The 22,205-nt window shown below is 43.0% G+C and overlaps 1 protein-coding gene across 1 annotated transcript in view; it reads right to left on the bottom strand.

Annotated features, from left to right (window-relative positions):
* exoc4 (exocyst complex component 4) overlaps positions 1-22,205 on the bottom strand; it is a 64,265-nt gene that overhangs the window by 2,187 nt on the left and 39,873 nt on the right. Inside the window, exons 14-19 of the mRNA XM_086023047.1 lie at positions 15,073-15,209; positions 14,853-15,008; positions 14,141-14,319; positions 8,065-8,209; positions 5,214-5,392; positions 4,089-4,248 (exon numbers count right to left, since the gene is read on the bottom strand). Of these exons, the coding sequence (XP_085879173.1) occupies positions 4,089-4,248; positions 5,214-5,392; positions 8,065-8,209; positions 14,141-14,319; positions 14,853-15,008; positions 15,073-15,209 (956 nt within the window). The remainder of the gene's footprint in view (positions 1-4,088; positions 4,249-5,213; positions 5,393-8,064; positions 8,210-14,140; positions 14,320-14,852; positions 15,009-15,072; positions 15,210-22,205) is intronic.

Consider the following 22,205-nt stretch of genomic DNA (forward strand, 5'->3'; position numbering starts at 1 on the left):
TGGACTGATGAGGCTGCTTTGTCTCGGCCTCACAGAGCAGCCATGCATAGTTCGAAAAAGGAGCTTCCAAATATGGGAACCAAAAGACGTGTTTACAACACAATACACACCCACCCAAAAAAATGAAGAATAAAATAAAATAAATGAGGGTTATAATTTATAACTTTATAACTTATAAAGCCACAACGCCAATGCTAATTAGCACATTTATCGCGTTGCCTGTTAGCATTAAGCTAAATTATCTTTCCGCTTGCGATTGTTTTAAACTCACAATGTGTAAGTCTTTTCATTTTAGGCTTAGATTGAGAGTAAACTTCAACTGGGAGTAGCACGACACAAATTGAGGCCTCTTTTTTGATCAATTGCTCACTGTTTAACCAAACTAGTGCACACCATACAATGCATGTCAAATGTCAAATTTTGGCTTACTTGAGCCAACAGGCCAACCTCCCACCAGCTCTTCTATGACACAGAAACAATATGTACAGTTTTCTTTATATTTTACAGACAGACAGTCATGCTACGCAAAGGTTGCAATTTGGGGGTGAAAAAAACAAAACAAAATCCTCTGCTTCATTTTTACATGTATTTATTCATTCATTTATACACTAAAGAAATGTTTTAATTTGCCTTTATTTTAGTGCTAGCCTAACCAATTTATGTATAATACATCTGATATTGTTTAATGTAATACAGATAAATTTATTGCTTGTGTTTGTTACTTACTAAAAAAATAATCGCAGACTAAATCGTAATAATAATATTGAAGGAGGGAAAAAAAAAATCACAATTTGATTATTTTTCAAAATCGCTCGGTGCTAGCTGCTAGCTGCCACCCCATGGATTAGCGCAGGTGTAGTAGTCATACTGTAACGTTGCCTTAAGTTGGTGCTTTGCAAACAGAGAGGCATGATGACAGGAAAACGGTGAGAAAAAGGCAGAGATAAGGAAGAGGGGAGACAAAAAGAAAAGGATGACAGGGAGGCAAGGCAGACGCCGATGGAAGTGACAGCGCGCCGCAGCCGGGGCCCCTAAATACAAACAGTTTTATCTGTTGACACCCCACTAGCTTTTGACACGCCTGTCAGCTGTACTTATTACCACGGGCTCTCCGCCAGAGATGTGGCGCAGCACTTTGGCACAATGGCACACGTGCGCCGGTGTCGTCGTTTCCCGAAGCAGACAGTTTGGAAACCAGCCTGTCAGACAGGTGCTAGCCGAGCTGGAGGTGCGCTATGACAGCCCTTTGCTACCTGGCGACACGGGTCACCCAACAGTGTTTACGGCGGAACTAATTTGAGGGCTGAAGTGCAAGGCGTCACGACATCAAGCTGTTGCCACTCCCAGTTGAAGTCAAATTAAAAATGAATTCAAGTCGATTCCATGTGGTGATTTTAATCCATTCACTGCCAGACATTTTCATACCCACTTTTACCCTAATAAGGTTCGATAAAAATTTGAAAATAATATAAATAAGTTCCAGGGATTTAATGGCTCGACGGTGGAAAGACGAATAAATACTGAATGGCAGTGAATGAGTTAACTATACTTTGACCAACGCCTACTAGCTTAATGCTAACACACATTGTAAAACGTAGATGGGCTAACAAACTAGCATCGATGTTGCAGTGTTATTGTATTGTTTGTAAAGTGTTACACATTTTTGGGGGGCTGGAACGGATTATGGTATTTCCATTAATTTCATTAGACAAAAATAATTCAGTTTTTTTTGTTATGAGCATGGTCACGAAATGAATTAAACTCGGACACTGCAGTATTTATATTGGTTGGTAAACATAAAATTGAATAATCAGCATTGAATATTGCAAGCTAACAGTTAGCCAAGTTTCTTCTTTGTCTGTGCCCGCCACTCTCCTGTTTTTTTCTTTCCTCATGGATGTGGTTTCTCACATTTAAAAAAATCAGTTGAGATGTTAAAAATCGACCTGTGTGTTTATACGCCACTTTAGCAGTAATAAGACATATGGGCCCTTTAAAACCTGATTCAAACTGCATTCAAAAGCAGCCGCTCATTAGTTGCTACAGTACATTTCGACGCTCTGAGCAAAATAAACAACAGAGCTGGGCAGTCCGTCCCGGGGGCGGACCGGCCGGATGCCCACTTTTGGGGCGGTGGGTGGGGGCTAACAAATTTTAAAGGGCTCGACTAAGCATGGCCGGAAGTGGATTTTAGTCCTGCCCACTAATCGGCCCTCATGCGTGTGACGTGGTCGCGAGGCGGCCAAATTTCTCAGCCTACTCAGCGAAAGGCTTCTTTTTAGGCTTCTTTCTACTCCCGCGTCGGTGCGATATTATTTCCATCTATATTTATTAATACATGTATCACAGCGTGTTATTGTTTTTGTTCTATTTATTGTATTGCTTGTAAAGTGCTTTGTTACAGCTCTAGTTGTTATGAAATGCGCAACATAAATAAAATTGTATTGTATTGTATTGTATTCTTCTGGCGTCTTCCCTACTTCTGGAGATATGCCGTAGCAAACCTGCTGCGTGGCGGTGTGCTGGTATGCTTTTATTTTGAGGGCCGGGAAGTGTGAAGGAGGGGAAGTGTGGAAAATAAATAAGTAACTTGTTGACTGCGACCTCATGCTGTCTGTTGGAGCCAAATAATTATACAATACGACAAGACCAACCCTTGGGCTCGCAGTGGAAGTACTAGTGGCGCGTTTGAAGCGTGTCCACAGCGGGTTTGAATAGTAAATTAGCCAGCTTTAAATATCATATCCTTAAATAAACCTCTGCTGTGAGCATCTCTTCCGCGGCGGCGTCATGCACGTTATCTTTTTTTTTTTTGGGGTGGCGGGGCGGAACGGGGCGGGGGTGATCATTTCTATGTATAAGGGCGGGGGGGGTCGAAGCCGGAAGGGTACCCAGGTCAAGGGTGGAGGGTCGCGTCCGGATCGGCAAAAAAAGGGTCACGTGCCCAGGCTCTGAGAAACACAAACTCATTTAAATCATCGAGAACAGTTGCGAAGGCTTCAAAGAACTTTCACACGTCTGAAGCTGCGCCGGGAGCCGCCAGAAAAACACGATTATATCGTTATATGGCTCTTAATTGCGTTGACACATATGTTGTGCAGACCTAAATAAGACGCAGAGAGCAGGGCGGCCCGTTGCCAGGCAACACCGGCTAACTTTTTCCGTGTGCTTCATTCGGATTCTTGTCGGCTTGTTTTTGATGGAGCGGTGGATGGGTTGGTGGGACAACGACGGGGGGGGTTGGGAACGGCGTGTCTGACCATAAGCTGCACAAGAAGAGACCCTGCTGTTTTGATACGCAACCACATGGTGGCAATGTTTCAACATCTCAGAGATGGAGGAGCGTGTATGTGTGTGTGCGTGTGTGTCTTTGTGTGTTCTTCATGCGTTCTGCAGTGCTGGCTGCTGGGCTTCTGCTCAGTTTTAACTCAGATCAATGCTTATTACTGTGCCCTTGTCCAGTTCTCTCCTTCTCTGACTGGCACTCTCTTTCCCCAAACGGAGGCAGAAATACAGCATGTCCTTAACACCCCCCCCCCCACACACACACACACATACATACATACATACAAAGTACATGTGTCCATACTCGAGCATCTGCCGCCTCTCAGGAGAGCAGTCTTCCGAAAAAAAATAAAAATAAATAAATAAAAAATGGTACCGTTTGAGACAGCACCGTCTGCTAAGAAAACACATTACACGCAGTGAAAAGGGTCAGATCATTAGGTACACTATCCCTGTGAGCACAACATAAAAAGTCATTTCTTGTATGAAATCATCAAACGCTTTGCAGCATGAATAATTAAAAGAGGGCTTGAGCGTGTGTCCAGCGTGTCTGGGCAAGTGTAAACAACGCCGGTTCCCCAATCAGCGCCCACGCCGCGCAATCACAACGGGGGTGGGGGTGGGGGTGGGGTGTAGGGGAGAACAGGAGCCGTCGCCAATCGTAATCAAAGTTGACAGAGGGGAGCAACAAGGCGCTAATCAATGCTCTTTACGGGATACGGGCCGCAGTTCTGGTTCTTTTTAGTCCCCTCCACGCCCCCAACCAAAAAAATAAATAAAATAAAAGGAGAAGATAAGAACACCTGGCAAAATCGAGGTCGGCCTCTCGGGACATGGTGATGTTGGTGAGGTTCTGCTGCAGGACGAAGATATTCCGGCACATCTTCTTGATGCCCGACTCGCTGATCCTTTTGAAGTACTGGGCGCCGTTGATGAGGATGCAGGAGATCAGGTGGCCCAGACCTTTTGGTGGAGAACCACAGAAACACTCGAGGTGCAATTACATGTTGTCATTCAGACAACCGCATCATAGTCTTGTGTTCAACAAGTACATTTGTGAGTAAATTCACATGAAAATTTAACCCACAATTTTTTTTATATTAGAATATATGAAATTATTACATCGAATGGGAAGAATTAAACAGTTTGTCATTCTTTGCAGAGGATAAAGAATATATACTTGTGAGTATTGTCAGATTGTCTGTCTACATGTGTTGCTATTCTGTATTCAAATATCCATTGCTTAAAGCAACACTGTCATATGTGAGTTTTTGTTGATTATGGCGGCGCCATGTGGACAAAAGCGGGAGTGTTTTGACAAACGTCAACCGCATTCTCCATCCGCGCCAGCGCGTAGTGTCGTGAAACCCTGAGCTCTCGCTGGCCTGCAAGTTGGACTGAATTACATTTCTATTTCCAGTGGCTGTGTGAAAGATGAATAGCGATGAGGTAATGAATCGAATTTTGTTTGTTTCGTGGCTTCTGCCCTGACACCAGTAATAGCGCGTAGACGTTCGAATCGACTTCCGTCCTTATAGCGAAATGAGGAAGTAAATATGCTGTAAAGCAATTCAGGACAATTGTATTGTTTTTGTGTGCCAGGGTTGCTCCCATCCTCCTCAAAGTTGCTTAGTACCCGTAAAAAAGAGAACAGACACCCCCCAGGGCATGACAAAAGTCCCATTCAAGTACTTGTAAGTCAATGTTTCATCAAAAGAGTTGTGAACATTTTTTATGAAGGTCGAATTCTTGCCCAGTGCTGCTTTAATAATATCGCAACAACAAACAATGCTACTCGTTAGCCTGTCTATTGCATTTTGCATTGTTTGTTAGCATTAAGCTAACAGACTTTGATTGCGGTCACTCTTCTCACCAGTTCTTAATGGTACTAGCCACTTTGAATAATAAGAATGAAACCCCGGGTTTACCTTCAAAGATGTACTGGAACTTATGCTGCTGCAGGGCGGCCCCCATGGCCTCCTCGATGGCCGAGATGTCCTTGTTGAGCTTGACCACCAGCGGGTCATAGTCCATGCTCTCCACGTTGGCCACGATGGCATAGTTGCCCTGCTTGGTCAGCGGGATCAAGTAGTGGAAGCAGTGCACCCTGCATGAAGAGGCCTTGATTTAAAACCCAAATTGCCGCATATTTCTCGAGCGATTACAGTATTTGCGGCGCTCATCCCAGCTGGGTGCTATTCAGCGGTGAAATATGATTAGGAGGTGAAACGCGGCGCGCTACAAGACTCCTGTAAACACACAGCCCGCAGCCTTTAAAACACAAAAGCTCCGTTTTTCAGGCCCTGAAGAAAACTGTTCGGTTCAAAAGCATTTAATTGCAGAAAAACGCGGAGCAAAATGAAGCTTTCGGCTGGGCAAATGCTACTTAATTCCTTATTCATTTGATGTGTTTTCAACTCAAGTGAGCTGACTGTGGCTTCAGAACGCTGCTTGAGGGGGTCACTTTTTGTTGTCGTAACACTTTCCGCTGGTAAATATAGTGAATAAATAAACGTCAACTGACAGGTAAATGTGCAGTTTGAAGGTTAAATATGTGACAGGCCTGGACGCGCTCCAAGTGGATTGATTAGCAATCGCGTTTTCTGCCATTGACACGGACTTCGCATTGAAAGCAACAGGCGGTGGGATCGGGCGACAAACTAGCAGGGGTGCTCCAAGCGTCAAAAAAAATAAATAAAAAATGGGACTAGGAGCACAATCACTTGCAAAAATGAAAGTCTATTCTCAAATATAACAACAACTAAAGTGGCACAAATGCCCATTTTCCGCTAATGCTAGCCGACAAATTCACCAAACGCCCTCCTGGACAAAGAACACGCAGCACCTTAAAAAAAAAAAAAATCTGTCGTTCAACCTTAGATTTGACTTCCCTGGGCAAGTTATTTCAAATAAACACCGCCTTGAACTAGGGCTGTGCAATTAATCGAAATTCATTTACGATTATTACACTCCATGTTTACACAATTGGCATAATCATAAAAAACGATTATTAATATGCATTTATATCCAACACAAGGAAATCATACTTGAATCAATGCATTTCCAATTTTTTTTTTTTTTTAATTTTATACTAACTTTATGAATTTTGTTTGGTCCAAAAGCAACTTACATAATTAGAGTGTTTCAAAGAAATCTATTTGTCTTTTTATTTTTTACGTTTAAAGATTTTCTTGTTTAAAAAAAAAAAAAAAAAAAAAGATAGTTTGAATCATCACATTTATGACCAAAATAATCGTGATTAATCATTTTTTCATAATCGAGGCAGGCTTACTTTGAACGTAGAAATAAGCAGTAAAAGTTTACAAAGATGCCGACCTAAAGAAACAATATATTGCATTACCCTCCTATGACCCGCGCTCATCTCCCACCCTGCGCGCTTTCTTCTTCATGGCTTCATTTAACTGGTACAACTATCGGGGGAAATTCTGCGGATGACGGGAGCCAATGGAGTGTAGCGTATTGCAGGACGCACGCCTCGGGGAGTTTTTTTCCTCCCTCCCTTTTTTCTGACTGAAAAGCATAAACAACGTTGCATAAGTTGCAAGAAGTGGGTTGATGGGGGCTATTAAGGGCTTGCAGGGGGGAGAAGGGTTATGGTGTGGTAAATTAACTCGGATATTATAAGAGATTGAAAACACCTACACTGTATGGGACGAATAATTGGTTACACCTACAGATAGGGAAGAAAATGTTTGTCCTTTGCTCCCACTCCTAATGTGATGTCATTGATGTTGAACAATTGTAGTTTCACCACAACAAACTTCTCCGAGCATGTGTTATGCAATTGGTTGGTTAAAGGAGGAAAAAAAAAAAGTTGATTAAAGAAAAAAAAAAGGATAAAAATAATGCTATACATTCTGCCTTGACAAATTTCATTTTTTGATTTGGGATACAAAAATCAAAATGTGATACTGACGAATTCCCTTGTCAAATTTATTATGAAAAAAATTTAATTATAATTTTTACAATTATCAAAAATAATATTAAGAACATTAAAAAAAATATCATTGGAAGAAAATAAAGTCTGATACTTCTGATATTTTTGCCAGTATTATATAATTTATATTTTACATACAAAAATACATTAAACATTTTTTTTTAAATTTTCCATTAAAAAATGGAACAAATATTTGATACTTCTTTCCCCCAATTCTGCTTTTGTCATTAAAAAAATAATTAGTATGCAAAATAAAAATGTGTCATGTCAGACAAATTCCACTTTTATACGTATTATGCAAACTGTATTAAAATGTGACATTTTTGACAATTGAAGAAAATCTGATCCTTCTAAAAATAATTATTTTTAGTTGACTGACTTTTTTATTTCAAAAATGTCTCATTTTCCCCCCATTCATTTACAATTTTTTAAACAAAAAAAATGATTGTAAAAACTATGAAAATTATTTCAACAGATATACAAATCAAATTACTCTTTTTATTTTGTAAACTTTATTGGATGAAAATGATTGAATAAACTATGAAACCTATTTGATAATTATGACCAATTTAATTAAAATTATAAATGTGAAAGTAGAATAAAAATAAAAAATGTTACGCTTTTAAAAGACTATAGTATAAAAAAATACAAATTAAAAAAAAATGCTTCCAACGCATTTTTGCAGGCCTATATAACTAATATTAAATAACCCCAAAATGAGCCAATTAATTCCTTATTTCTGGCTTGATATTGACCATAGCAAGATATAGGTCAGACGACTTTTCTTGTGTGACGTGATTTCACTTGAGATCCCTGCGTACCTGACTTCCAGGTGCAACGTGAGGAGGCAGCGGTTGGCGATGTCCTGGAAGCCCCTGCACAGGTCACCGAGGGTCTGCAGGATCTGCTCCCGGCTGCGCTCGCCGTCGCCCATGGCCTGGCTGTCGGATGAGCACGGGGACAAACCTGCGTGGGGAGCAAACGGCGCTCTCACTTGAGTGGCCACTTTGAATTCACGCTAAGAAAGAACACTCGACTTCACGTCGCGTCCTTCAGCTCGCCTTTGCGCTTGTGTTGGCCGCTTGTGCTGAGGCAGCAGGAGCGCGTGTGGCCGCACTGCGGTGTTAGCCACACCAAAGTCCGACGGGTGGATGTGAGTGTTAAAAAAAAAATAAAAAGGGGGGGGGGGGGGGTGCGCGGAGAGCATGGAAGCATGAGGAGTGTGTATAAATTCAGCCCGGTGTAGATCAATGATCGTAAATTGGCGAACGGGGAGGAAAAAGTGTGTGCGGGGGGGTGGGGGGTGGGGAAATTGGCCCCGTCACTCACATGTAAGTCTATTTGGTCAATGAGGCGAGCGTGCGCGATGTTGAGTCGGAGAATACAGGGGTCGGCGATCGATGTGCCGCAGTCGCCGCGGCCAACTCCCCTGCTACTCTTCACGCCTTTGCGAAGGTCACACATGAATGCAAGCCAGCGCACATACCTCCACTCACAGAAAGAAAGCTGATCAGCTTGCTTTTTGTCACTCATATGTTTCACCTGCACTCACATGATAAGAAAAACAAAAGCTCCGTTTTGAGAGAGATATTGATTCAAAAAATGTGTGACATCATTCCAAGAGCTTTATTTTCATATTGGCCTTTGTTTTCACTGAATGTGGACACTGAACACAAATGTAACTGCAAAACTTTTCTTTTTGCTCCCCTAAAGGGGGAAGTCAACCCATACATATTTTTTTCAAGAACATTTTCTATGTGGGCCCCCTAGTTGAAACGAGGCATTTTGATAAATATTGCGGAATAATAGCTAATCCACCCGTGTTCAGCCATCTCAGGGGGCGGCCATTTTGTCCCTTCTGTCGACTGGAAATGACATCACAACTGCTCTGGGCTCAGGTAACGGAGCTGAGCAATGATTGGTCGTTATCTGAGCCCTGAGCGTCCGTGAAATTACAAAATGGCCGCCCTCTGAGATGCCTAAAAATGGGTGGATTAACTATTATTCCGCAATATTTATCAAAATGCCTTGTTTCAACTAGTGGGCCTGCATAGAACATATTCCTGAATAAAATATGTTTGGTTGACTTTTTCGATGTCGACAAAATGTCAACTTCTCTCAAACATTGTTCACAAGAACTGAGCTAGTGAGCACTTCTCCTTTGCCGGGCTCACCCATCCACCTCAAAGGCATATCAAGAAGCTGATTAGACAGCAGGCGATTACACGTCCACTCTGAAATGTGTGATTTAGCTCGACGGGAGTCAACTTGGAACCATTCCCGTCCATGTAACTCGCATTGAGCCTTCCTATACATCCGCCACCTCCGGTGGTCGCATGTTTGAACGGGAATCTTATCAGCGTAATTGCAGAGTTCCTCGCAAGGCGAGAACTCCCGTGTAGTTGACGCCTTTGTGTTTGTACTGGTGAACATCCAATCCCCATTAGAGTTACTTTAAATGAACCCCCACTGATAAGAAAGGAGAGCGTCGGCGCGGGCAAATATCGGCCACTTGCGGGTCAGTCCGATCCAATCAACAAGGCAAACACAACGGGCGCTTTGGATGTGACTCAACTTATGCGAGACATATAGGAGATAAAGCATTTCGATTAGTATACTTTCATTTTGCATCAAAGGACTCGCTGGTTAATTAACTAGTGCAGCTTTGTTTTGGTCCATCGAACCCACTGGAGCGCCATAACGTCAAGCCAAGTGGAGATATTTCCTCGCCTCCCGTCGCAGGTTTGATATCAATCACCTCGCCGCCGTAATGAGTCGCGCCAATAACAAGAGCCCGTTGCGCCGTGATTTCTCCGGGGAACGGCGTTAATTGACTCGCCGTGATTGAATTTAGGCGGCTACTCCCCGCGGTCAACTTATCGGACCATTAGGAGTTGAAAACGCCGGCCGAGGAACCTTGCGACGTGGCGCTCACAGCGGCCGCCTTGTGATAACGGAAAAGGGAGAAGACGGCGGAGAACGCAGCGGGGGCGAAGGAGGGCGGAGTTTGATGCGAGGGCGAAAGCTTTTAGTGAGGAAAGATTGCTATGAACTTGGAAAAAAAACAGAAAATCGACTTGACCTGAACGATTTTGAAAAATTAAATCGTTGCGATTTTTGCCCTCCTCAATATTCCAATTGCGATTTAATTAGCGATTATTTTTCCAAGGTCCTCTTCCCAGGTTTTTGAACACAACCTCATCAATTAGAGTTAACTTGTTAGAGAATCGCAAAACGCAGCCTCTGAAAATGGCATTCTACTCCACTGCAATGTCGATTTGAATTCGATTCATTGTTCAGCCCCGGCGAGGACATGAAAAACTTAGCGCTGACAAACATCCTTTTGTGGAAGATGGAGGAATGGGAGCAAAAGAAGAGCATGCTGCAGGGGCGGCGCGCACCATGAATGATTCATGAGCGACGGACGACGGAGTAAGTAAGCAAGAAGAGGTGGAGGAGGAGAGTTATTAATTATTTTGCTGCCCCTGGTTGAACGAGTGCAGGATCTGAGCGGCGTCCACTGAGAAGGTGCGAAAAAGTAAGGCAGGGAATGTCTTCATGAGTTTGGGGATTTCAACAACAACAAAAAAAAAAAAAAACCTCCACTAGGCATCTCCACGACGATGGAAGTAAAAGATGATATTTTTTTCAGCTGGCACAAACAACACTATCATCTCCTGTTGCACACGCGCCTTCGGGCCGGCCTCCTTTCGGAATAGCAATGAGAATTTTAGTCAAAGTGCTTGCTGTTAATGGATGCGGAGGAAAGTACACAGTCAAGGTTACACGGAATGATTATTGTTGTCAAATTATGCCACAAGGGAGATAAGAGGGCTTTAACTAATGTTTTCTACTGTTTTTTTATGACCCCGCAAATCTAAATACATACACATAAAAACACCCAAAAGTTGATGACGTTTTGGATGCCAATTTTTGTAAATAAATCCATAAAATAAAATACAAAATGTAAATAATTCCCAAATATTTTATTTTATTTTTTTTTCAATGAAAAATCATCAATTCAAAAAGAACGGCGAATCCAAATTTTCCCATTGGAGTCAGAATGCGCCATAGCACATGCTACGTACGTGGACGACCAATCGCGGCTCACCTGTTTTCGGAAGCTGCGCCGTGATTGGTCGTGATCCGACCTGAGCAACGGTGATGTCATTTTCAGTCGACAGCAAGTGGCAAAATGGCCGCCCCCTGAGCTGGACAAAAAAACGGGTGGATTTGACTAACATAATATTAATCAGAATGTGTTTAGACTAGTAGTTTTTTTGTGTTGACTTCCTCTTTTAAATAATCATTACCGGTATTTTATTACCTGGATTGGAAGCACAAACTTTCGTAGTTTGAAGGGACATGTTGCCGTTCTTTCTGTTTCTTAAAATATTGCGATTTTTGTCTTTGACACTGTATTGTTATAGTCTTAATATTTATGTAAAACAATGTGAAGTATTTTCGTCTTAATATTTATGTATAAAGTGTTTTCTGTGTTTGTTGTAAACACCGACTCAATTTGACGTCGAGTGTTGCGACAAGATGCCTGATAAGAAGCCATTTTTTGAATGCAAATTCGCCGTTGATTGTCATCTGTGACCGCTCAGCACACAAAGTTAAAGCCTCGCCAACGCGCCAGTTAACATTCATCAGCGTGTTCGACTAAAACAAAACAAGAAATGCTCTCAAGTTGATGATTGGGGGCGGGATGAAAGGAATATAGAGGGGGAAAAAAGTGTTTAAAAAAAAAATAAAAAAAAAAGAAGAAGAGTGAGAGGAAAATGAGTTGTTCATACCTGACTGCTCCTGTAATATAAAATCCAATTTGGAGAGGCATGTACGTGAGGGGCGGGCGGGATAAGATAAGGTGGGGTCCCTTTCTCCCCCGCGGTAGCCTTGTACCCTCCCACACACACTAACTCAACACGCGCTCGTGGACACACACACTTGGTCCTTCATCAGTTCGGCAAACACTAAATAATGAACAATGCTCGGGCTGTCCTGGCATGATAAGTAAGTGCCCTGAGCCTCCACACACACACACACACACACAAATTAATGCCAATTACTCAACGATAAGGAAGTGAAACGGGGAACATTTTTAAACAGATAATGCGAGGAAAGTGACGACTCCAAATTGCCTTCAATGGGAAAATGACGACCGACCGCATACACACACCAGCAGAGGTGTGAGTGATTCTGTGAATAATGATGCAATAGTGACGAGAGGGGGCGTCGCAAATGATTTCAGGAGGTCTGACTAGCGGCGGGATTTAGGCGCACATGCTAACGGAGAAAAGGCCAATGACAGTGTATGGTAATGAGTGTGTGATAATACACTCAAACAAAAAGTTAATGGAGCGCAGGTATAAGCTGCGGCGAAAAAGCTGCCGGTCGAGGATGAGCTAACTTCATAATGTCCCCTAAATCTGGTTCCAAACAGCAGAGGGCGCAATTAATCAGACTCAACTAGCTCGCTGCCTAAATGGGCCACAGTAGATTCACTCATTTGCTGCCATTGACGCATTTATTCGTCTTTTCACGGTCCAGTCATTCAATCCCAGGACTTTATTTATATTTTTTTCACAATTTTTAAAACGTTAGGGTAAAATAAGGTCTGAAAATGTCTGGCAGTGAATGAGTGAAGAAAATCCCTCGGCTTGGGTAACTCTATTTAGTCAAAGCTGGCTTGTGTGTTTTAATGGGAAGGGGGTTTAGCTCTGAGCCTCGAGGTTCGCTGCCTAAATAAGTCGTGGTCATCGACACACGCTCAGGGTCAATTTGAACTTGAAAATAAAGTAGGCTAAACTTTGCAAAAATCAATGACACAGACTGGTGTAAAGTGAAGGAGTCAGGTTCCCCCGTTTGGCAGAGTTAGCAACATGCTGATTTTTCCTCAACAACAACTAGTGGAACAGATCTTATTTAGCAAATAACAAGCTTGTGTATTTGAATGGGAGCTAGCTTTAGCTCTGAGCCTCAGGTTTTGCTGGATGAAAATCAAAACAACGTGAGCAACGTTTTGTTACAATTTGAACCAGAAAATAAAGTCACTTGATGTAAATGTTGGCAATGCTGTGTCGATGTAAAGTGAACGGAGTCAGGTTCCTAAGGCGCTACATTACAAGGTTTCTCAGTAGGCTGGAGCTAGCTTGTGAACATGAAGCGGTTTCGCTCTGAGCCTCCAGTTTCGCTACCAAGTCTGATGCCGATTGGAACTAAAACAAAGTAGTTTGATAATGTATTACACCTACTGAAAGAACGTGAATGGAGCTAGGTTCCCCAGACTGGCAAAGTTGGCTCGCGTATTTGATCAGGAGATCGGAGCTCTGAGCCTCCGACCTGGTAATGTAATTTCTTCCTTGCTTTTATGCCACTTTCTCGTGATCATTGCATGGGGACATTTCCGGGAAGGGCTCGCCCGGTTGCTGGTTGTCGGCATCAACAAATCTTCTGTTGCCGTGGCACCTGGGCAGATTGCGAAAGTCTGCTCCCAGCATGTGGAGTTCAATGAACGAAAATTGGAGACTACTTCTGCGGGAGCTTACAGCAGTCGTGAGTGTGTTAGTGTAAAAAAAAAAAAAAAAAAAAAAGCGGCAGCGAAGTCTGCGCTATCAGTGAGCAACAGGCAGTGCGGCCCTGGGGCTCTTTTCACTGCTGCAGGTGACTTCAACCGACAAATCTCAAGTCTGCACCGCGCAGATTTCACAAGTGTGACTTTTTTTTTGCGAGAGAAATATCACCATCTCTCAACAGTGACATTTGCCTGTCAACCTAGCCCACCCCCTCTGGGCGCCGCTAAGTGCCTTTCTGCTCCGCTATTAACGCGTGGAATAGAATTAATGATGTGCGAAAGAGATGAAGCGCGTCAGATGCCGGCGGCTGGCTACTCACCGGATCCCGGAGGCAGGCTAGCGAAGAAGGCCTTGAGGCGGCCGGCCAGCCACTCCATGCTCTCGTGGAGGTTGGCCAGTGACTTGAGATCGCTGACATCGCGAAGGATCTCGTTCTCGGGGATGAGCTTGTCGCCCAGGTTGCCCGTCAGCACCTCCGACTCTTTGGCGAACGCCGCCCTACGTAATGGAGGATTACGATGATCAATCTTGAAATGCAACACTGTGCCATATGTCAGTTTTTGTTGATTATGGCGGCGCCATGTGGAGAAAAGCGGTAGTGTTTTGACAAAAGTCAACCATTCCCCGTGCGCGAAAAAATCCTGAGCTCTCGCTGGACTGCAAGTTGGACTGAATTACATTCACAAGCAATTCAGGACATTTGTATTTTTTTTTTTGTGTGTGCCAGGGTTGCTCCCATCCTCCTCAAAGTTGCTTAGTGCCAGTAAATATGATACAGACCCCCCCAGGGCATGACAAAAGTCCCATTCAACTACTTGTAAGTCAATGTTTCATCAACAGAGTTGTGGAAACATTTTATTAAGGACGAATTCTTGCCCAGTGTTGCTTTAAAAATAAATAAACGGGTACCCAAGGCAGAAAATTTCTTTTTAACTGAGGTACTGGAAGTACTCGAGGACCCATTTCAGCCCTATTACCGGACCACGACACACACCGGGTGAATTTGTGAACAAGTGCGTATCAGTGCGTACCGGGTGAAGTCCTCTTCGTCCTCTCGTTTCTGTCGCGTCTGTCTGGGCTGGGTCATGTTCGCCCAGTTGGGGAGCGACTGGAGCAGGCGACTGATGTCTTCGTCTTTGGACCAGGAAGCGCTGATGGTCAGCTTCTCCTCACACTGAACTATACCCCTGACGACACACACAGGACGTTACTCCTCCAACGCGAGACGAGCGAACCATTTCAAGGCATTACCTGTAGGCTGTGTTGCAGATCTCCTTATACTCTTTGAGCTTGTCACAGACCATCTCCAGGAACTGGTTGGAGTAGGCGCTCAGGTCCTGCATGAGATTCATCAGATCCTGAATGGACTTTTCAACCACCACGGTGCTCTGCGGGCAGGACAAAACAAGCAGGGAGAGGGCGACAAAATGATTCCTGACGCATGAGAACAATGTTTTTTCCAAGTTTTCATTTTCCCCTTGGCTCATAATGTCACCAGCAGGCAACACAAACAGAGCAGCCGCTCCGCTGGGAGATGTAATGATCCATAGCGGCGCCTAGAACCGAGCAGTGTACACACTAAGACCCTGGCTGTGGACACCCAAGCACAAGTAGCCTGCAGGACGACGAGAGGAGACTTTGTGTCGAATGTCGGCGCCGATAACAACATGGCATCCATTTTTCAAACTTGTTTGAATTATCTGCGACTAACACATGAATTTTAAAGACAAAGTGAAGGCACATGCTGGACGTGTGCGTCCATGAGGATTGAACACTTGGGGCTGATCCAAATCAATATCGGTTTGGCGTTGGCGGCCGCTCTCCCACTCGTGGGGGATCCATTGTGTAAAATGGAGCAAACGCGAGACGAGTCATTCTGAAAGTATTTAAGAACGACGACCACACGCCAGTGAGAAAACGGAAATTCGACAACGGTCCAAGACTGGTGAATGAAGAAGGGTAAACAATGGATGCCTTCTCATCCAACAAATGCTTTCCCGTCTCTAATTCTGCTCATTTAACACGGCCATTTGTCTTGGGCACCAGAAATCATTAAAAAGTAATCAAGGGACCCATTGGAGAAGGGAGCATTTTACTCCATCTTCGTTGACCATTACATCGGAGAGAACATGCGCTATCCACGCGCTTCTATACATCTCTTTCTCTCACTTCCATAATGATTCATGCTTAAAGGTCAATATGCGGCGCTATTGAGCGAAAAGCACATATATTTCCCCTTCAGCGTTGCCGCATTAAGCCCTGAAACCGAGCCGGCGTGCACTTTACATCTACTTTTTTAGCACGCCGCCACTTTAAAAGCGCAGAATATCTCAGCCCGGTCTTTGCAAATGCATGTCGTGGTTTGATGGGGTAAACTGCTGTCATTAAGAGTAAAAAAAAAGAAAAAAGAAAAAATGATGGCCGCGCTCTCCCGGCGGGAAAAAGGGCTGTTAATGCTCCGGAAGCTGTTGCTAAAGTGGTTATTTCCTTTAGTGCCATGAGCTTTAAAAGAAAAAAAAAAAAAAAAAACACAAACTGGGAATTACGTTAATGCTTTTAAAGGATGGAGCTGCTAGAATGGTTCCGGTGTGCCATGTCATCCCCCCCTTATGAAAAAAGGGGTGCCGCTCAAGGTCATGCAGAGGTCACAGTGTTTTAACCCCTTATTCTCTGGTGTAACGCCGTGTCATTTGCACCAGAAGCCTGCCAAAATAATAAACACGGCAAGATGATCTCCCTCTCGCGAGGCACGCGGTTCGACCCTCCCTTGGGTGAGGCAGACGACGGGAGTGTGTTCTTGACACATCATTCATCAACGTCAAGGGAAAGTCACACATGGGCTCCCCCGCTTGACACATGGCGGACGGCTCGCATGTACACGCCCAGCACGACTCTTTGTGTGAACTGTATGGGGAAGTGGGTGTATGAAAGTTTGTTGACACAACTCAGCAGGCTACCGATCAAGTGCAAAATTCCAAATTTAGATAATATAGTTATCCACCTGCTACTTGCCATTTTTAAAATGGATCTAGTAAGGGGCATGGCAGAAAATTTTAAAGCGATTCAGAAGACCTTGACATGTGAGTCTGGCTGAAGTCTGGTCCTGAAGCGGGTGCAAAGTAACACAGCATAGCATAGTGTAACGTAGCTTAATATATAGCTTATATAGAAATGAAATGTACATGACGTACATTTTTTATACATATATATATTTATACAGATATATACATACACATATGTATATACACATACATATATATATACATACACATATGTACGTCATGTACGTTTCATGTACCTGCGAGCATAGCCGTCATCCGTCTGTAGCGTGGGTACCATTCCATCATCCGCCTTTTTTTCCGGGGACAAAAAAAACAAAAATTATATAGGCCGAGTCCGCCTCTAATTTTAAACGGGCGTCCGTCTGCGATCCCGACTAAACTTTCACTGATCACTTCCCGTGATCGGTGGTTGTCACCTGAGCAACCGTGACCTCATTTTCAGTCGACAGCGAGTGACAAAATGGCCGCCCATGAGATGGATAAACATTGATGTTTTTTGCCGCTTAACTCGTATTCTACACACGCAACATTATTCAGAATGCCGTGGTTAGACTAGAAGGGACGCATACAACCTGTTATTGCGAAGAACATTTTGAACAAGGTAAACAACATCAGAACTTAATAACACAACGCAACAAAAACGGCAAAGACCCACACCTCCGGCATTTATCGCACTTGGCGAGGGTAATAATAAGCAAATAAAGAGGTAAAGATGGATGACGTGAGAATAACTTCAAAAACGCGTTCTCATTTAGGCGGAATAATCACGTAGCTGGCGGGCTGATGAGATTGAGTTCATAAAAGAAAACAACGTCTCTTTCATGGCCGCCATCACAGCCTCCGACGCGGCGTTGTGTAAGTGTTCTAATTGAAAGATGAGCAGCAATATCACACTTGGCTGCTTGCAGATGGACTGCCATATTACGCACCCGCCATTCTCACCCAAAACACACACACGCGGGCAAAATGAAATATGGTGTCCTGGTATAAACAATCCAAAGAGTTAAGATGTGCAATTTGAGTCCTTGCACTGGAGCAAAAATCCATTATGCTAATTATCTCATTGTTGGATTACTATTATTTTTTTTTTACCTCCCATGTTCATTATTCTAATGGATGAGAGCAAAATTATCCAAAGTCTTCGCATTTATCCTCACATCTCATGAAATCAATGTCAATATAAAATGGTGCTCTTAGTTATCAGAGTTCAAGGTTAAATTTGAGCACTTTTACACGCACACACGGAGCTTGTAAAATGCTTTTTCTCAAGACACAAAAAGCAACGGAAGACAATGAAGTCAAACTTTTATCATCCAAAACCTTTCAAACCAGAGGGCACATTTGTGCCTGACATCTGTCTCCTGAATTGCAAACTCGCTTTTGCGGGTCATTATGACTCCTCGTTCTCAGCGGATGCCTTGCAGCAACCCCAGTGCTGCTAATGCATGCGTTTTAATTACGAAAACAGGCAGGCACGATTGTACTTTTATAAAACGTGGATGAGGATACACATATGCGAAGACAAAGTGCTGCTGTATTGCTGAGCTGGAGGTGACGCTGAAGACCGGGTGCAAGCCTGGAGAGCACATGTGTTTGGCGCAAGATAACAGGGGTAAGGTGGGTTGCACCTCAGGCATCCAAGAAATGCAAGCCTCGGGCAGGAGTGAGTCAGTTCAGTGGCAATAAAGGTCTTCTTCAAATTACAAGCATACGTATTTATTTATACAGCGGTGCTTTGAAATACAAGTCAATTCATACACTCGATATCAATCAGGTATGCACATCTTGGCCACCGGGGGCAGTATGACATTAAACCCGACATAACTGAAGAAGACGGTTCACAATTGCTCGATAAGCTGCGGTAATACTAGTCGTTTTTGTTGTTGTTGTTGTTGTTTTTTTTGCAAGCGGTATTATGCTACTTACCTGGTTGGCTTGACAATACACAATGTTAGCATGTTAGCATCAGATGCTGCAGACAACAGATTTCGGGTGCTTTCAAATTAAACGAGAGCCGTTTGTGTGCGATTGTGTGCAAATCGTCCACCCTCTCCTTCCCACTCCCACTTGAGTCCAAATCACAGGGCACGGTTGATGAAGCTAACAGGTGTATTGTGCTGTGATTGCTGCACCCACCGATGGGTGCTGGGGGTCTTTTTTTATCAAGGAGTCCCCATACCCTTCCCCCCACCCACCCCCCCTCCCGTGCATGTGTGTGTGTGCTGGTGCATGGAAGCAATCAGCAGGAAGCAAGTAAGCACTGCCTACACACATCATGACAAACAAAGGTCAGTGTCATTATGGGAGTTGGAGGTTGGGCACACACACACGCGCGCACGCATACACACAAAAAGGCACATGTGAATAGAAATGGAAAAAGGTCAACATCATTAGTGGCTCACTGATGGTGCAAAATTCCTGTGATACACATATCAGACATAAAATACTCACAATTGTTTTTTTTTGTGAGGGGGGGGGTGAAGAGGTTTGACACAACTGGGGGGTGTGGGATTGACAGCAGATCTAATGCAAACGAGTTGAAGCCAAGTTATTAAATATTGTTATAAAACTGCACGACGCTGGAAATCTTTCGGTAGCTTTTTAGTTCAATTCAATTCATATATTCAAACATAATAAATGCCTTCATTGTCGTTTACAAAAATATCATGATTATTTGTCATTATTTGGAAAAAAGGAATATATTGAAATTGTTAAACTGTAATATCATATTAACAAATGAAATTGATAATATAAATACATTTAGATAGATGAATAAATAAACAAGTAAATAAAAAAAACTAAAATGTCACAAAATTCTAAAAGTAGAGTTGTCTGTAAATCGGGTCTAATCGTTAGCTGATTGGTATCTTTTTTTTTTTTTATTTTCTTAATTTCCAAAGGTCATAAAGTGACAAAATAAACCAGAGGTACTCGGATAATGCCAAATGAAATGAAATGTCCTAAAATCTAAGTAAGTTAGGCGACATTTTTAACGATATTCATTTCACATATGTGATTGCTTTAAATCAAATAATAATCAATCAGCGAAGACACTATACATGATGCTAGCATGTTGTTGCGTGTTGTGGCCCGTACGGAATGTGGGTGGTGGTGGAGGATGCTTTACTTTGGACCAAGATAAATGGAGCCAATCTGACGAGCTATCCGGCAGCGTAACCATAGCCCTCGCTCGCCTCCACTCTTCCTCTATTCTGCCTCTATCTAACCCTAATTAAATGAATCAATCAGAGTTGGACAGATAGCATCTCAGCGCTCACGTGCTGATTCACAGACACACACACACACACACAAATGCGTGAAACATCACAGCTCAGAAAAAAAAAAAAAAATGGATTCAAGCTTATCAGCAGCGAATGGACACTCACCTCTGTGGACATTATCTTTTGGTCCTTGTGGACCATATATAGCCAGGACGTGTCAGGCTCATCATAATCGTATTATTACCCTATGATATACATACACGATACACGCCAAGCCCCCTTCGGGAACCACTGTCGACTCGTGATAGGCAAATCATCTCCCGTATCGATATTACTTATTAACCCGCCGCTGAATGGTTTATTGTTTATAGGCGCTCGTTCACCTTGACTCCTGCGCGGCGATTGCCGCAAAGTCAGATAGAAGTGACGCACTGGGGTCCCCGATATATCACAACGCTCCTTGATTTATTAAAAGCCGATACATCGCGAAATGCGGCCATAAATATTATGCTCATGACGGAGCGGGTTGATAAAAAAAAAACAAAATATGACCTACTCATGTAGATAGATAAAGTAGCCACATTACAAAAACAATAAAACCCCGTTCATCTTGGGGAATACATTCCAGAACAAACCGGTAAAGCTCAAAAGCCGCGATGCCAAGAGATCATTACATTATAAATGTATTTAAACACAGATAATGATCGAAAAGACTGTCTGTAACATAGTGTCTGTGTTACATACCGAGGTGTTTTATTTTATTTTTTTTTACATATTAACACATTAAACAATAAATTCCCCACCAGAAAATAAAAATGGGCTAATTGTAAAGCTAAACAAATACTAAATGACAAAGTATTGTCAAACAGTCAAATATTCTGCCTGTAATTCATATCTTTTTTTGTTGTGCGCGTTAATGGAATATAAAAGTTCTTTTAATCATTAAAAAAAATGTTTTCGTATTAATCGGCCGATTAATCGCTTATCAGAATTTTATACTGCCAAATATCGGAAAATTGCCGGGCCCTTGTATGTTCTGTTAAAAGTATAATATTTGAGAGTGCTGTTTTTATTATTAAAGACGAACAAACATTTTGGTTGCTTTTTTGGGGGTGAGGCTAGAACACATTAACGGCATTTCCATTCACTTAAATGGCTAGCACTGCATTAGGAAAGGCTCAATGCGAAACCTTCCTCCAGTCGCACCTCCAGCTCACATTAGCAGCTTAGCATGCTTCAACAGCCGTAAGTGAGCAGATGCGTCCATAAAATGCGCTCCCCTATGGTTTCCCATATGCGGCTGCGGCCCGGCACAGTGTGCTTAATGTGCTGAAACTATATTGAGTTCTCTCTCTTCCTCTCATCAGCCCCTGAGGTTATGATGCCGACCGACAGTGCGTGTATGTGCATGTGTGAGGGTCCATGACAACACCTGCCGCACTTACACATATGTGCAAAAAAGACCAAAAAAAAAAAAAAAAAAAGTCACACTCCGATCCAGCACAAAGACACATCTGCTACATGATTGGAAACTCTCGCAAGCATTTTATGGCGCAGTCACCATAATCTTTAATCATCCACTGCAGTCGCGGAGGCATCGAGTGCGGACATTAAGCTCACAACAGACTTAAACTTTGTACTTCTTGGAAGAAAAAGTGCCAGGCTACTACATGAAAAAAAAAAAAAAAAAACTATTGTGAAGATAAACTACTCGACTGAGAAGCAGAGCAGTCGCTTGGTACATTCAAGCGCAGATAGTTTGCCACCTAAACGGGCTGCGACAGTAAACGGAATGCAAAGTAAACAGGAAGCAAATCAAGTATATACAAAAAAAAAAAAAAAAAGTTGTTGCTGGTAATGCACTAGCTGCCTAATATATTTCACTACGAAACTACAGAAGTTACAAAGGACTGACGTTAAGCTGCTTTGCCGCCTCAACAGGCTGCGGCAGGAGTCAAAATGGAAAAAGGAAGCAAATGAAGTCAAAACAAAAACAGAAGTTTGTTGACGTTGTTGCAACAGTGGCAAAATGCGGTTCACCACATCACTGCGGAAGGTGCCATTGGCTCAAGTTGAGCAACGCCTAGAGGGGCTGCAGAAG

This window comes from Filicampus tigris, chromosome 22 (assembly GCF_054856515.1).
Source record: "Filicampus tigris isolate MCC_2025a chromosome 22, RoL_Ftig_1.0, whole genome shotgun sequence".
Classification (NCBI taxonomy): domain Eukaryota; kingdom Metazoa; phylum Chordata; class Actinopteri; order Syngnathiformes; family Syngnathidae; genus Filicampus; species Filicampus tigris.